Source organism: Barbus barbus (assembly GCF_936440315.1).
Source record: "Barbus barbus genome assembly, chromosome: 49".
Lineage (NCBI taxonomy): Eukaryota > Metazoa > Chordata > Actinopteri > Cypriniformes > Cyprinidae > Barbus > Barbus barbus.
The window spans coordinates 16,629,110-16,642,923 of record NC_136727.1 but is presented as its reverse complement, the minus strand read 5'-3'; the positions used below and the strand labels follow the sequence as shown (position 1 = coordinate 16,642,923).

Genomic DNA, 13,814 nt, shown 5'->3' with positions numbered 1-13,814 from the left:
TTTTATTATTATTATTATTTTTGAGGGTTGGAGCTGAACTCTGCAAGACAGCAGCTCTCCAGGGGCCTCATTTATAGCACATCCACGAAAAGTCGATGCAAAAGTCAGAGTGCTTATTTTCACCTGGAACCACAGCAACACCCATGAACTTAAGTTATGTTGTGAACACATGAGGACATCACCATAGCAACAGCATGCTGCTCAAGTATGCTCTGATTGGTTCAGCATCAGGTATAACATCAACATAAATGCTGAGAGTATAATCATTTTTCTCATATATTTACACGTACAAGTCACGAAAAACGGGATGTTTGGCTATAGGGGCACTGAAAAACAATTTTGGTTATGTAACACAAGTGCCACAAAATTACCTTTAGACCCCATTGAAAGTGGTTGTGTAATTCACATAGTGAACACAAGTGATCCTGTGTGCTTGTGTTGTACAGCTCAACACCCACTATTCACTTTCAAAAATAGCCCTCTCTGTTTCTTAGGTGTTGAAAAGCATGTTTAGAGAAGAAAAGGATAGAACAGAACAGCATCTTAAAAGCACTGGCTGCTTAACAACTCACCAGTAGAATAACGTCATCAGTAAATCTCCCACAGAGACAGGTTAAATCAGGTCCTGTGGGAGAGAGCACAATACATTTTAACTCCGCTTACCTCTGCGCTACTTGGACATGATGACTTCACAGTAAAGAGTGACGCCTGCAGTATGTGACAGGTGAAACCGTTGTCTTCCTATTGAACGTCTTTCAAAGACTTATTTACTCATTTCAGAGCAACTTTTGTAAGGACACAGTGTTGATTCAGCAGGCTTGTGATCTCATTAGATGTCATTACTTCTTCACTTGCAGCCTTTGCTTAAAAAAATTAGAAAGCCCTTGATATCGAACTTCGAACAACATGATAGAAACTTCTTCAGGCGCAGAAAATTCTGTCATGACTTTATTTTTTGCAAAAGCATTCTTATGCATATGTTGCAAGAAACAATTTCTGCAAAAATGGTTTTATGAAAGATTAAAAAAATAAAAATAAATTGCCTGTTCACGTAAGTAAAATTTAATGCATCATTTTACACAAGAGTGTGTTTAGAAATTTAAGAATCAGTTTAAGAACCATTTAAATTGCTCAGACACATTGAATTTGACTCAGAGTGGTGCATTTTACCTCTTTTATTGAGTTAGAAAAGGATATCATTAGCACATTCCCGTATCGATTAGGAATGGGTCTCAACACCAAACCAGTCTAGCCAAACCAGAATAGACTTGATTATTGGTTCTCTTTCTCCATTGTGCTTCAAATATGCTGTGGAAACAGCAAGGTTTAGAGTTCATACAAAAATACTGTACAGAGAATAGAACTTTCATATTACACATTCAAAAATACACAATAATATCAATGCATACATTAATCAGGAATTCAAAATGCATAGGGATGAACACATTTGGAGCTTTATAAAGCTTATGTAAAATCCTTTAAAAGCCTTCTCTGGTCTCAATATTGCACGAATAAAAGGAACCCCATTGTCTTTCCTCCTGAAATAGTACATACAACATGTTAAAATACTTACACTGAACAATGCCATGGATAAACATCTCAGAAATGAAACTGTCCCTTCTTTGAGACTTTGTTTACTTGCCTGCAATATGATGACCTGCAGACAAAATGTGGTCTACCACAAGGTAGACCCAAAAAATAAATTTTTACATAAAACAAAGGTCTTCTTTTTTGCAGTCAGCTTTTGGAGGCAGTTAGTAGGATTACGCAACCAACAGGAAGGTAGTGGGGAGAAAAAAACGAAAACTTAAAGGGGCCTAGGAGCAAGCCCTGGGTAGACTCCTAATGCGATGGGCCTGAACAGAGACTCTGATTGTTCAACAAAGTCTTGTAGAACAATGAGTACTTTCTACTTTACTGCAAATAGATATTGCTTGTGCTTCCAACATGGTAGTAAAGACTGCAGGGTGAGGAAATAAATTCACCTAATCCACAAATAATTACAGGGTATAAGTGTTTTGGTGTGGACAGGACCACACTGAAGGAGAAATAACCCCAAAAATCTGACTTTTAAGTGTGGGAAAACTGCTCGAATCACACAAGGGAGGAAGTCCCTTGAATGGAGAGGGGGGGGATGGGGGGGCTTGCATTGCTTATGGTTATTAGGTGAACCAAGAAACATCTTTGTCTGTATATTATTCTATTAAGTTGCAGACTTAAATATACAGTAGCTTTCATCAGTCCATGTGGGTAACTTTTTAATGAAAATTATTTGAGTCATTATTTACTCACAATCTTAAAAATAAAGGTTCTTTATTAACATTGATGATTCCATAAGGAAACTGTAACATCCACAGAAATGTTCCATTCCAAAAAAGGCTCTTTGCAATGGAAAAATATTCTTTAGATTAAAAAAAAAAAAAAAAGTTTTTCACACTATGAAAAAATGGTTCTTTTAAGAACTGGTTCTTTTGGGGAGCCAAAAATGGTTCTTCTATGGCATCACTGTGAAACCCCCTCCTATGGAACCTTTTTTTTTTTTTTAAGAATATATGGTTATTTATGTTAATGTATGTATATGGTATATTATGTTATTTATTCTCTGCAAAAAAAAAAAAAAAAAGCACATATGATAGCTTTGCACTAAAAAAAATCTGTGATAATTTTGGTAAAGTAAATATTGACTGAATTTGGATGAACTATTCCTTCAGTTAATAAATTGGATTAGAAAAATTATACATTTCTTCATCCTGGATAAAAAATACTGTGTAGGGTCTGTCCCAACTATGTATATTGGAATCATAACCCAATTAAAGACATTGTTTTTTTTTGTTGCTGGTTTTTTTTTTTTTTTTGAGTATTTAGAACACATTGTTCTCATGCAAAAAATGGAACCATTTGCTGGAATAAAAATGCTTCTTGATGCCCAAATCTAGTCAGAAAGCGTCTTAACTGGTTTTTGAGAAACCCAATTAAAGACTTTGGTTTTTTTTTGTTTTGTTTTTTTAGAGTATTTAGAACACAGTGTTCCCTTTGCATATGCCAAAAAAAAAAAAAAAAAAAAAATGGAAACAGTTCCCAGAATAAAACCGGTTATTGATTCCCAAACCTAGTCAGGAGGCATCCTAACGGTGGTTTTCAGGGAAACTTCAAAAACATCAGATTCCATGCATCTCAAGCCCACAAACAAACACAAAGGGATCCGACACACCCTCAAACAAGTTTACTTTTACTGCTTTAACCAGTTGCTCACGTCAAATGTTACACAAAAGAATTGTCTTGTGGGGTGAAACGGTTCTCATAGCAGCAGAATATTGTATGATCCAAACACGCAACACGACAGATGACACTAAACGTCCTCAGTTCCCCTTTCAGTTGTCAAGAGATATTCAACCATGGCCCAATGGAGACCATAAATATCACATTGGTGAAACACTAGAGAAATGTTTAGTGGAGGTTAATAGACTGTGGGGCCGCATGTCCACAGACACGTGACCTTTGTGAAACCTGGGTGCCCCACAAGTGCGGAACATGAGTTAACGATGTGACGCTTTACAAACGCTCCTGAACTGATGTGTCTGAAATAGCCTGTGGCAGAAACATTTGCAATATTTGGCCAGTGGTGGCAAATGGCAGCCTGGCGACAGTCTACTATGAAAGAACGTGCCCTTGAGGCCTGGCCCTTTGTGGGGACTGGAGCGAATTCTACATTGTGGCAGCAGTTTGGTGTTAAAAGATCAAGAGAGGTATGTGGAGAGAAAAGGTAGGGCTACCACAGTACTTACTACAATAAGCTTTTAAAGAAGTCAATGACATGTCAATGAAGTCAGGACATGTCAGACCTCCATTTTATTGCTGCATGAGAGTACATGTAGCTGTTTGAGGGTGTAGGTAATGGAAGTACGTTCTGCTTACTAAAAAAAGTGTCACAAATGAAGTGTGTGCGCATGTCATTATCACACCTTCTTGTTTCTCATGAAAGTATTTTGAGCAAATGCACTTTGCACAAATAGGGTAAACATACACACAAATAAGTAACTTTCATTCAGAAAATATTGGTTATTAATTTCAGTCAAATTTTCTTGTTTTATTTTCTAGCAATTTTATATCAGGTCTGCAATTATTTCAACCCTGTTTTTAAAATTTTGCCAAAATTAAGCCATCACTCAGTAGAGGCCAACTAGTTTGGGATCAAATGTTGGTTTAGTTATTGATAACCATATTTGACAAATCGTTTTAATTAAAAAAAATTGTATTTGTTTGATCATTTTTGTTACAATAACATAGTTGAACATAGTTACTTTTTTTCTTTTTTTTCCCTGCCACAAGTGTTTCACATTCTAATATTTTAAGGAAATTGATATTTGATATTTGAGAATTCATAAAGTAACAGGGTTGCACACAAAATGCAGGAAAAGCTAAATACTGATTCTGGTGGATAAAATGTGTTAATATTAAAAATAATTTTGACTAATTAATTGAAGTCAAAATTGTACAAAAAATTACATTTAGCATATTGTGCAAAATAACTGGACATGACTAATATGTATATATATATATATATATATATATATATATATGTGTGTGTGTGTGTGTGTGTGTGTGCGTGTGTGTGCGTGTGTATTTTAAATGAGAAATGATTGATGTGTTTAAAAGTACATACATGACAATTTGGGTTATATATTTTATGTAACATATCTAATCAACCTTATGATATACATAAAATCACATGATTTGTTTTATATATATTGCAATAAAAAAAGGAATGTCACACTAAAATATACCCTATTCATGGAAAATGCATCATACTCCTGGGAAATAAGAAACGTGTTGTTGACAGAGAGGCTGTGAAGTCTTTGTTAGCAATATCAAACAGCAACTTTCGTTTTAGCAGGCAGTCAACACGTGCATTGTTGTCATGGCACTTGTGGCCTGAAGCGCTTGTGTGTATATTTGTTTCTGACACAGAGGCAAATTTAAGTTTATTTGTAGGGAGTCTATAATGTTTATGCGTTTAGGGAACAAAGAATGGTGGTGTTTTGTCTGTTTATAGTAGTAATGCATGTGTTTGTGAGAAAGGACAATGTGTGCCTGAAGGTATTCCTGCAGTGACTCATCCAGGACTAAAACAAAAATAAAGCTTAATTTGTAGTAAAAACACTTGCTACTGAAAATGGAAACATAAGAAACATTTAAAAAAAAAGGTTTACTTCTAATGGCGATCTACTTCAAAAGCAGAATTCTTTTTTTTTGTAAACATTTGGACACAGTATGTTTTTATTTGAAAGAAAAAAAAAAATTTAAAGAAAAGAAAAAAAGAAAAAGAAAAAACTGTAAGGGGGAAAAAATCTACATCTTGGCCACAAATTAAGAATTAAATTCAATGTTCCTTGTTTAAGCTGAATGCAGTCACGTTATACTAATTCATACCTTCGCTTAGACCATGGTTTACCAAAACAAGGGATCGAATTAGTATTACGTTGCCATGGTTTACTAAATGAGGTAAAGTATTGGTACATGGTGGCCACGATTTACTAAAATGAGGGAATTAATCAGTACAACGTAGCCATGACTTACTAAAACAAGAAAATTAATCAATACTATGCGACCACGGTTTTAAAAAAATCAAGGAAACGAATCAATAGAACGTAACCACAGTTAACTAAAACAAGGGAACAAATCAGTACGACGTGGCCACAATTTTGCAAATAAGGGAACGAATCAGTAGAACGTGGACATGATTTACTAAAATGAGGGAACAAATTGGTAAAACGTGGCCATAATTTACTAAAATGCAGGGACGAATCAGTACAATGTGATCATGGCTTATGAAAATTAGGTAATGAATCTGTACAATGTGGCCATGCTTTACTAAAACGAGGGAATGAATCAGTACAATGCGAGTATGATTTATAGAAACGAGGGAACGAATCAGTACAATGCGAGTATGATTTACAGAAACGAGGGAACGAATCAGTACAATGCGAGTAGGATTTACAGAAACGAGGGAACGAATCAGTACAATGCGAGTAGGATTTATAGAAACGAGGGAACGAATCAGTACAATGCGAGTAGGATTTATAGAAACGAGGGAACGAATCAGTACAATGCGAGTATGATTTATAGAAACGAGGGAACGAATCAGTACAATGCGAGTATGATTTACAGAAACGAGGGAACGAATCAGTACAATGCGAGTATGATTTACAGAAACGAGGGAACGAATCAGTACAATGCGAGTAGGATTTATAGAAACGAGGGAACGAATCAGTACAATGCGAGTATGATTTACAGAAACGAGAGAACGAATCAGTACAATGCGAGTATGATTTACAGAAACGAGGGAACGAATCAGTACAATGCGAGTAGGATTTACAGAAACGAGAGAACGAATCAGTACAATGCGAGTATGATTTACAGAAACGAGAGAACGAATCAGTACAATGCGAGTATGATTTATAGAAACGAGGGAACGAATCAGTACAATGCGAGTATGATTTATAGAAACGAGGGAACGAATCAGTACAATGCGAGTATGATTTACAGAAACGAGGGAACGAATCAGTACAATGCGAGTAGGATTTATAGAAACGAGGGAACGAATCAGTACAATGCGAGTATGATTTACAGAAACGAGGGAACGAATCAGTACAATGCGAGTAGGATTTATAGAAACGAGGGAACGAATCAGTACAATGCGAGTATGATTTACAGAAACGAGGGAACGAATCAGTACAATGCGAGTAGGATTTATAGAAACGAGGGAACGAATCAGTACAATGCGAGTATGATTTACAGAAACGAGAGAACGAATCAGTACAATGCGAGTATGATTTACAGAAACGAGGGAACGAATCAGTACAATGCGAGTAGGATTTACAGAAACGAGAGAACGAATCAGTACAATGCGAGTATGATTTACAGAAACGAGGGAACGAATCAGTACAATGCGAGTATGATTTACAGAAACGAGGGAACGAATCAGTACAATGCGAGTAGGATTTATAGAAACGAGGGAACGAATCAGTACAATGTGAGTAGGATTTATAGAAACGAGGGAACGAATCAGTACAATGTGAGTAGGATTTATAGAAACGAGGGAACGAATCAGTACAATGCGAGTAGGATTTATAGAAACGAGGGAACGAATCAGTACAATGCGAGTAGGATTTATAGAAACGAGGGAACGAATCAGTACAATGCGAGTATGATTTACAGAAACGAGGGAACGAATCAGTACAATGCGAGTAGGATTTACAGAAACGAGGGAACGAATCAGTACAATGTGACTACGATTTACTAAAACAAGGGAATGAATCAGAACAACATGACCACAATTTACTAAAAAAAGGGAATGAGGCAGCACAATGTGACTACGATTTACTAAAACGAGGGAACGAATCAGTACAATGCGAGTATGATTTATAGAAACGAGGGAACGAATCAGTACAATGCGAGTATGATTTACAGAAACGAGGGAACGAATCAGTACAATGCGAGTATGATTTACAGAAACGAGGGAACGAATCAGTACAATGTGACTACGATTTACTAAAACAAGGGAACGAATCAGTACAATGTGACTACGATTTACTAAAAAAAGGGAACGAATCAGAACAACATGGCCACAATTTACTAAAAAAAGGGAATGAGGCAGCACAACGCAACAACGATTTACAAAAAACAAAGAAACAAATCAGTACAATGTGGTCACAATTTACTAAAACAAGAGAACAAATCAGTACAACGTGGCCACAGTTTAAAAAGGGAACGAATCAGAACGTGACCATGATTTACAGAAATGATGGAACGAATCACTACAATGTGGCCACGATTTACGAAAACTATGAAAATATTTAAGTCATGAGAATGAATTCTTATTTTTTGGCCATTATATTAATATTTTTGCCCCCATATCATGTGCTAGGCTCCATAGTAAAGAAAAAAAATAATGTTTTGATGTGTGAAGTCCATGTATGGTGTATGCATTGAAGTAGTCCAATATTTTTTTGTTTTGTTTTGCTCCGTTTAAAAAAAAAACTGGCTCAGATCCTTTCGAGTTGTGTACTGAAAACTGGCTCAAATCTTTTGTTGTACAGTCTCCATGATCACTCCTTATAATCTGGATATTTCAGTTCATTTGAGTTTTGCAATGAAACCAGTTAATCATGGCTCCTTCTGATAGTCTGTTGCAACAAATGGTCTGGTATGATCATAGTCTGAGTTACCCAATGGTCACAGGTCCAGCGTGCTGGTTTGGTGCTCGCGGGAATGGCCTATGGGGTTGAAATGTGGATGGCAGTCGTGGGGCAGGGCAACACCCGGCTGTACTAATGGGTTTCGGCTAATCACCAGCTCAAGTTTGTCTCCGGCCTCTGTGATGAGGGGCACAGCTAAGCAGCAGTCGAAATCTCGCGTCCGCACATGGTTCACCTGTCGTAAAAATATTTCAACATTTAGACATCGAATTCAGTAGACTTCAGTAGAAAAAATTCAGATTAATTACATAACTATAAATGACAACATCTTTATGAAGTTTAGCATTGTTTAGTATAAGAGTATGAAAAATTACATTTTGAATTCTCATAACTAAGTGAAATAAAATAAGTAGCAAAATTAGTCAAACTAAAATAAAATAAAGCTAAAGGAAAATATATTTAAAAATGATAAAAAAAAATGGCAAAAGCACATAATTACTAATACTAAAATGAAAACTGAAAGTAATAAAAAAACAATCATCATATCATGAGTATAATGACTTCTTGGTTTTGACTTTTTTTTTCAAAAATAAAACTGTATGAAGTATCTTTAGAGGAAAACATTTATAAGTTTGAAACAGCTGAAAAAGCACCTACAGTATTAACGAATGAGAATTTAATGACAAAATATTTTGAATTACATTTTTTTTTTCTAAATACTGACTTTTATTTATGATTTTATAGATTTGATTTTTTTAGCAACTTTGGTCAAATGTTTGCAGCTGTAAAATAATTTTCATCATACTAATGTTAATGTAACTTCAACTTTATAAGGGCTTAATCTGAACCAGTTTGTTCTGAAATTTTCAACCCATTATTAAATATACAAACATACAAAACTAGATGCCATAAAGCAAGCACCTACAACTATGGTTGCAACTGTGGTTAACACACCACAGCTGTTAAGTATAATCTTTACACAGATTTAATCATTTCCACAGCCAGTGAAGTGTGGCAGATTAGAGAGAGGGGGACACTCGAAGACTTGACCACAAGTGCTTTGTAGCCACGCAGAAGATCCAGTCAAATCACTTTTTAACTTGACATGTCCTCCCAGAGTCAAAGGCCTACTGATGCTCTCATACCTCATTCTGGCCCTCTCAGAGTGAGTTTATATTTAACCGAGCTGGGCAGATCATATAGCTGGGGAAAGGGAGGGGACGCTGGGAAACCAGCGTGTGGTGATCTGAGAAGAGGCACCTGAAGGATCCTGTCGTACGGTTTGAGTCCAGCACGGTCCGCTGGACCTTCAGGTCTGATCATGTTCACGTAAACACCCTTTTCCAAGAAACCGTCCGATACGCTGAATCCAAAGTCATCACTCTCTGGGTCTTTCATCACAGTCACCTGTAATTATGTAACACAAAATGATTTCAACAATTCAGCCATGAGCTAATTTATTCTAAATATGTTCAGCAGATCATGTTGAAGTCTTAAAAATAAGTCCTTAGGCTATAAAAAAAAACACTATATCTTAAATTAAAAATTAAATATATATATATATATATATATATTTTTTTTTTTTTGTCATGTTGTCCAGTAAAAAAATCATGAGAATATATTATATTCTTAATATATGATGCAATATATTTTCAAGTAAATTAATCTTATTTCAAAGACGATTTTCCAAAACTGTATGCAGTTATTTATTTGCATCTACTAAACAAAGCAAATATCATAAAAACAAGACGAAAAATGAAGCGAATCAATGAAAAGCAAACATAAACAATTAAAGCCATAAATAAAGAAATAAATAAAACAAAACCAAAACTAAACTAAAACAAAACTCCAAAACAAAATTGTTAAAGCAACTCCTAGGACTTTTTGTTTTTTCTTCAATATAATGAAAGCAAAGCAAAAAACAAACAAAAAATGATGCAAAGCAAATCAAAAAGCAAAGCAATAAAAATGAAGCAAAGTAAAACAAAAACAAACAAACAAACAAAAAAAGCAAATCAATAAGCAAAGAGAATAAAAGCAAAAAAGCAGCAAAACAAAAAAAGAAAAACAAAAAAATCAAAGCAAGCACATGTCAGTTGCCATCTGAAATAAACAAAGCAAAGCAAAACAAAAACAAAAAAATGATGCAAAACAAAACTAAGAAGGAAAACTCTAAAGCAAAAACAAACAAAAATCAAAGCAAGGACATGTCAGCTGTCATCTGAAATAAACAAAGCAAAGCAAAACAAAACAAAAAAGCAAAACTTCAAAACAAAATCTCCACAGCAACTCCCCGGATATATCAGTTTTCCTTGGAAATAAACCATGGTTATGCTAATGCGACAGATCTGTGCATATCATAATTTACTGGTTTTGCATGAACATCTATATGGAGGACTAAACCTGCAAAAACAATAAATAAATAAATACGCAAATAAATAAATAAATACATAAATAAATCCACAAAATAATACATAAATAGATAAATAAATAAATAAATGTGCAAATAAATACATAAATAAATATATAAATCCACATATTCCTGTATAAATAAATATATAAATAATTAAATGTGCGAGAAAATAAATAATTAAATAAATTAAACGAATGTTGGGGGAAATAAGTCCCCCCCCCCCCCCCCATCAAATGTTTATTCATTTTTGAATGTAGTTCTGTATTTATTTTTCCTCAGCTCAACATGCTAATGAGAGGGTGTCTATCAAGCATCAGAGAAGGCGGTCTTTATGCCAGCATTGGTTGATTGTTATAAAAGTTCTGCGTTCGATTGTTTGCCTGCGCAATGCCCGTTAACGTAAAGGCAACTGACAAGCATCGATTCAGCATTGTGTTTTAGAGAGATGGTTGAAGTCATCATGCTAACAGTTGCCAGAGACTTGCGAAGGCTAGCTGACACTGTTCAAATTAGTAGTATGCTATCTGCTGATTATATTCTCTTCAGAGTAGATTCATCTATACACTCTTTAGGTCAGTTAGCAGCTACATTTGATGTGGCTGTAGATCCTTTTGTCCTCGAAAAGCTGGAACAGGTTACTCTCATTTTAAGACATACGGGTGTCAACTGGCATAAAGTTGGCTTGACGTTGGACGTTCGATATTCGCATATTTAGGGACCGTCTCCAAAGTTACATGCGATATTGGTATACATTTTTCTAACTTCAATAGCATATGAGCAGAATGACTTACAGTCATAAAAACAACTGTACACTGTTCAACTAGGTGTCAACTATAATGCACACCTTTTACATTTTTGATATTTATTAAAATCTACTGTAAATCATATGTAAAAATTGCTATTTTTTTTTACAACCGAATGGTTTTTATACTGTACAAACTGTTTGTGCTATTGCCCTACACCTAAACCTACCCCCTTACAGGAGACTTTCTGCTATTTCAGATTTTCTTTACTTTACTTTATTTTCAATACACTCCATTCTGTGTGATTTATAAGCGTTTTGAAAAGTGGGGACATGGGGTAATGTCCTGAAAAGTTACCTTCTCCTTGTAACACGTGTCATACCCTTGTTATTATACAAATCTATGTCCTGATTTGTCACAAAAACTCACTCACTCACTCACACAAGTGGGCACTGGGCACCCATTATACTGTGGCGCCCGGGGAGCGATTGGGGGTTAGGTGTCTTGCTCAAGGGCACCTCAGTCATTTCCTGCTGCACACCGGTACTGGAATCGAGTTAACAGTCGGACTCACTAACCATTAGGCCACGACTGCACAAAATGTACTTGCAAAATTAAATAAATCCCTTTTGACTCATTGATAAACTTATATGTAAACACAGAAACTACATTTGTAATATCAAGTACCGTAAAGAGCCTCAACCTACCTTAAATAATTTTGTGCCATTCTATAACGAATTGTCCTCTCGCAAACTCAAAATAGCTCTGCAATTTCACGTGCTCTTAAGCCCGTGTTCGAACTATACCGTGGACTTTGGGGGAGCCTACCTTTTTGGGGTCTATGGGATCGTGCACTTGCGCGTGGAGTTCAGTTTTGTGTGTAATGGGAAAATTATTATATTTCGTTTTGTTTTTTTATTAAGTTAATTTAGAAAGACATTTGGAGCATTTTTGTTCGTTAAATAGCCTATAAGTTTTTTTTTTTAAAGTAAAGACCAAGCGCCAGCTGCATGAGCTGATCATAGCCTATGTTTGATCAATTTAGCCTTCTCATATCAATCACGACTTGCCTAAAATAAAATCTAGAGATATACTAAAACAGTTCAAGCATATAATAATGTTTAAACGTTAAACCTGCGCTATAATAATAATGTGCGCTAGCCTATATATATGTAAGTTTGTGCGGAGAGTGGAAGCTAAAGCGCGCTCTGCAGGACATGGAGGCACCAGCGCAAACACTTGCATTTTTTTTTAGTGGAAACAACTTAAAATAGCCTTTTTTTTTGATAAAGGTAAGAGTAATACATCATTCGGACCTGTAAAGGGTCTACTTGTATTTGTGTGCACTCACAATACCACCAAAAGGTAGCCTAGTTCTTTTATAAAACAAATAAAACAAGCATGATGAGCTTTCTGCCGTCTCGTCTTGAACAGGTGCACTTCACAAAAATGAACCGAAGCTGAGCGAATACATGCCTCACAGACATTATAAATATATCTATAGAAAGCTTTAAATTATCACTTAACGAAATAAAACAATTTTAAACAAAAATTATTTTATTATAATTTTAATCATAATCAATAAAGATGCATTTCTCTCTAAAGGCGCGTCTAATGAGGAGACGGCGAGTCAGTTCCCCCGTAGTTCGCACCCTGCTTAAGCCTGATAATAAATAAGACTCAATTGCACTTGCTGGAATAGGGAGTAAAGGACGTCCAGTTACATTTCTGTTGACACCCCTATGTCTTAAAATGAGAGTAATCTGTTCCAGCTTTTCGAGGACAAAAGGATCTACAGCCACATCAAATGTAGCTGCTAACTGACCTAAAGAGTGTATAGATGAATCTACTCTGAAGAGAATATAATCAGCAGATAGCATACTACTAATTTGAACAGTGTCAGCTAGCCTTCGCAAGTCTCTGGCAACTGTTAGCATGATGACTTCAACCATCTCTCTAAAACACAATGCTGAATCGATGCTTGTCAGTTGCCTTTACGTTAACGGGCATTGCGCAGGCAAACAATCGAACGCAGAACTTTTATAACAATCAACCAATGGTGGCATAAAGACCGCCTTCTCTGATGCTTGATAGACACCCTCTCATTAGCATGTTGAGCTGAGGAAAAATAAATACGGAACTACATTCAAAAATGAATAAACATTTGATGGAGGGAAAAAAAAAAACTTATTTCCCCCAACATTCGTTTAATTTATTTAATTATTTATTTTCTCGCACATTTAATTATTTATATATTTATTTATAGAGGAATATGTGGATTTATATATTTATTTATGTATTTATTTGCACATTTATTTATTTATTTATCTATTTATGTATTATTTTGTGGATTTATTTATGTATTTATTTATTTATTTGCGTATTTATTTATTTATTGTTTTTGCAGGTTTGGTCCTCCATACATCTACAGTATCTACAGGGAAAAAATAACACTCGTTG

General features: G+C 35.3%; 1 protein-coding gene across 1 annotated transcript in view; it reads right to left on the bottom strand.

Annotated features, from left to right (window-relative positions):
* Window positions 1-8,235: 8,235 nt before the first annotated feature.
* Window positions 8,236-13,814, bottom strand: part of LOC306867623 (glutamate receptor-interacting protein 2-like) — a gene marked incomplete at both ends in the record, with an annotated part of 143,733 nt that continues 138,154 nt past the window's right edge. Inside the window, 2 exons of the mRNA XM_079413391.1 lie at window positions 8,236-8,433; window positions 9,459-9,605. Coding sequence (XP_079269517.1) covers window positions 8,236-8,433; window positions 9,459-9,605 — 345 coding nt within the window. The remainder of the gene's footprint in view (window positions 8,434-9,458; window positions 9,606-13,814) is intronic.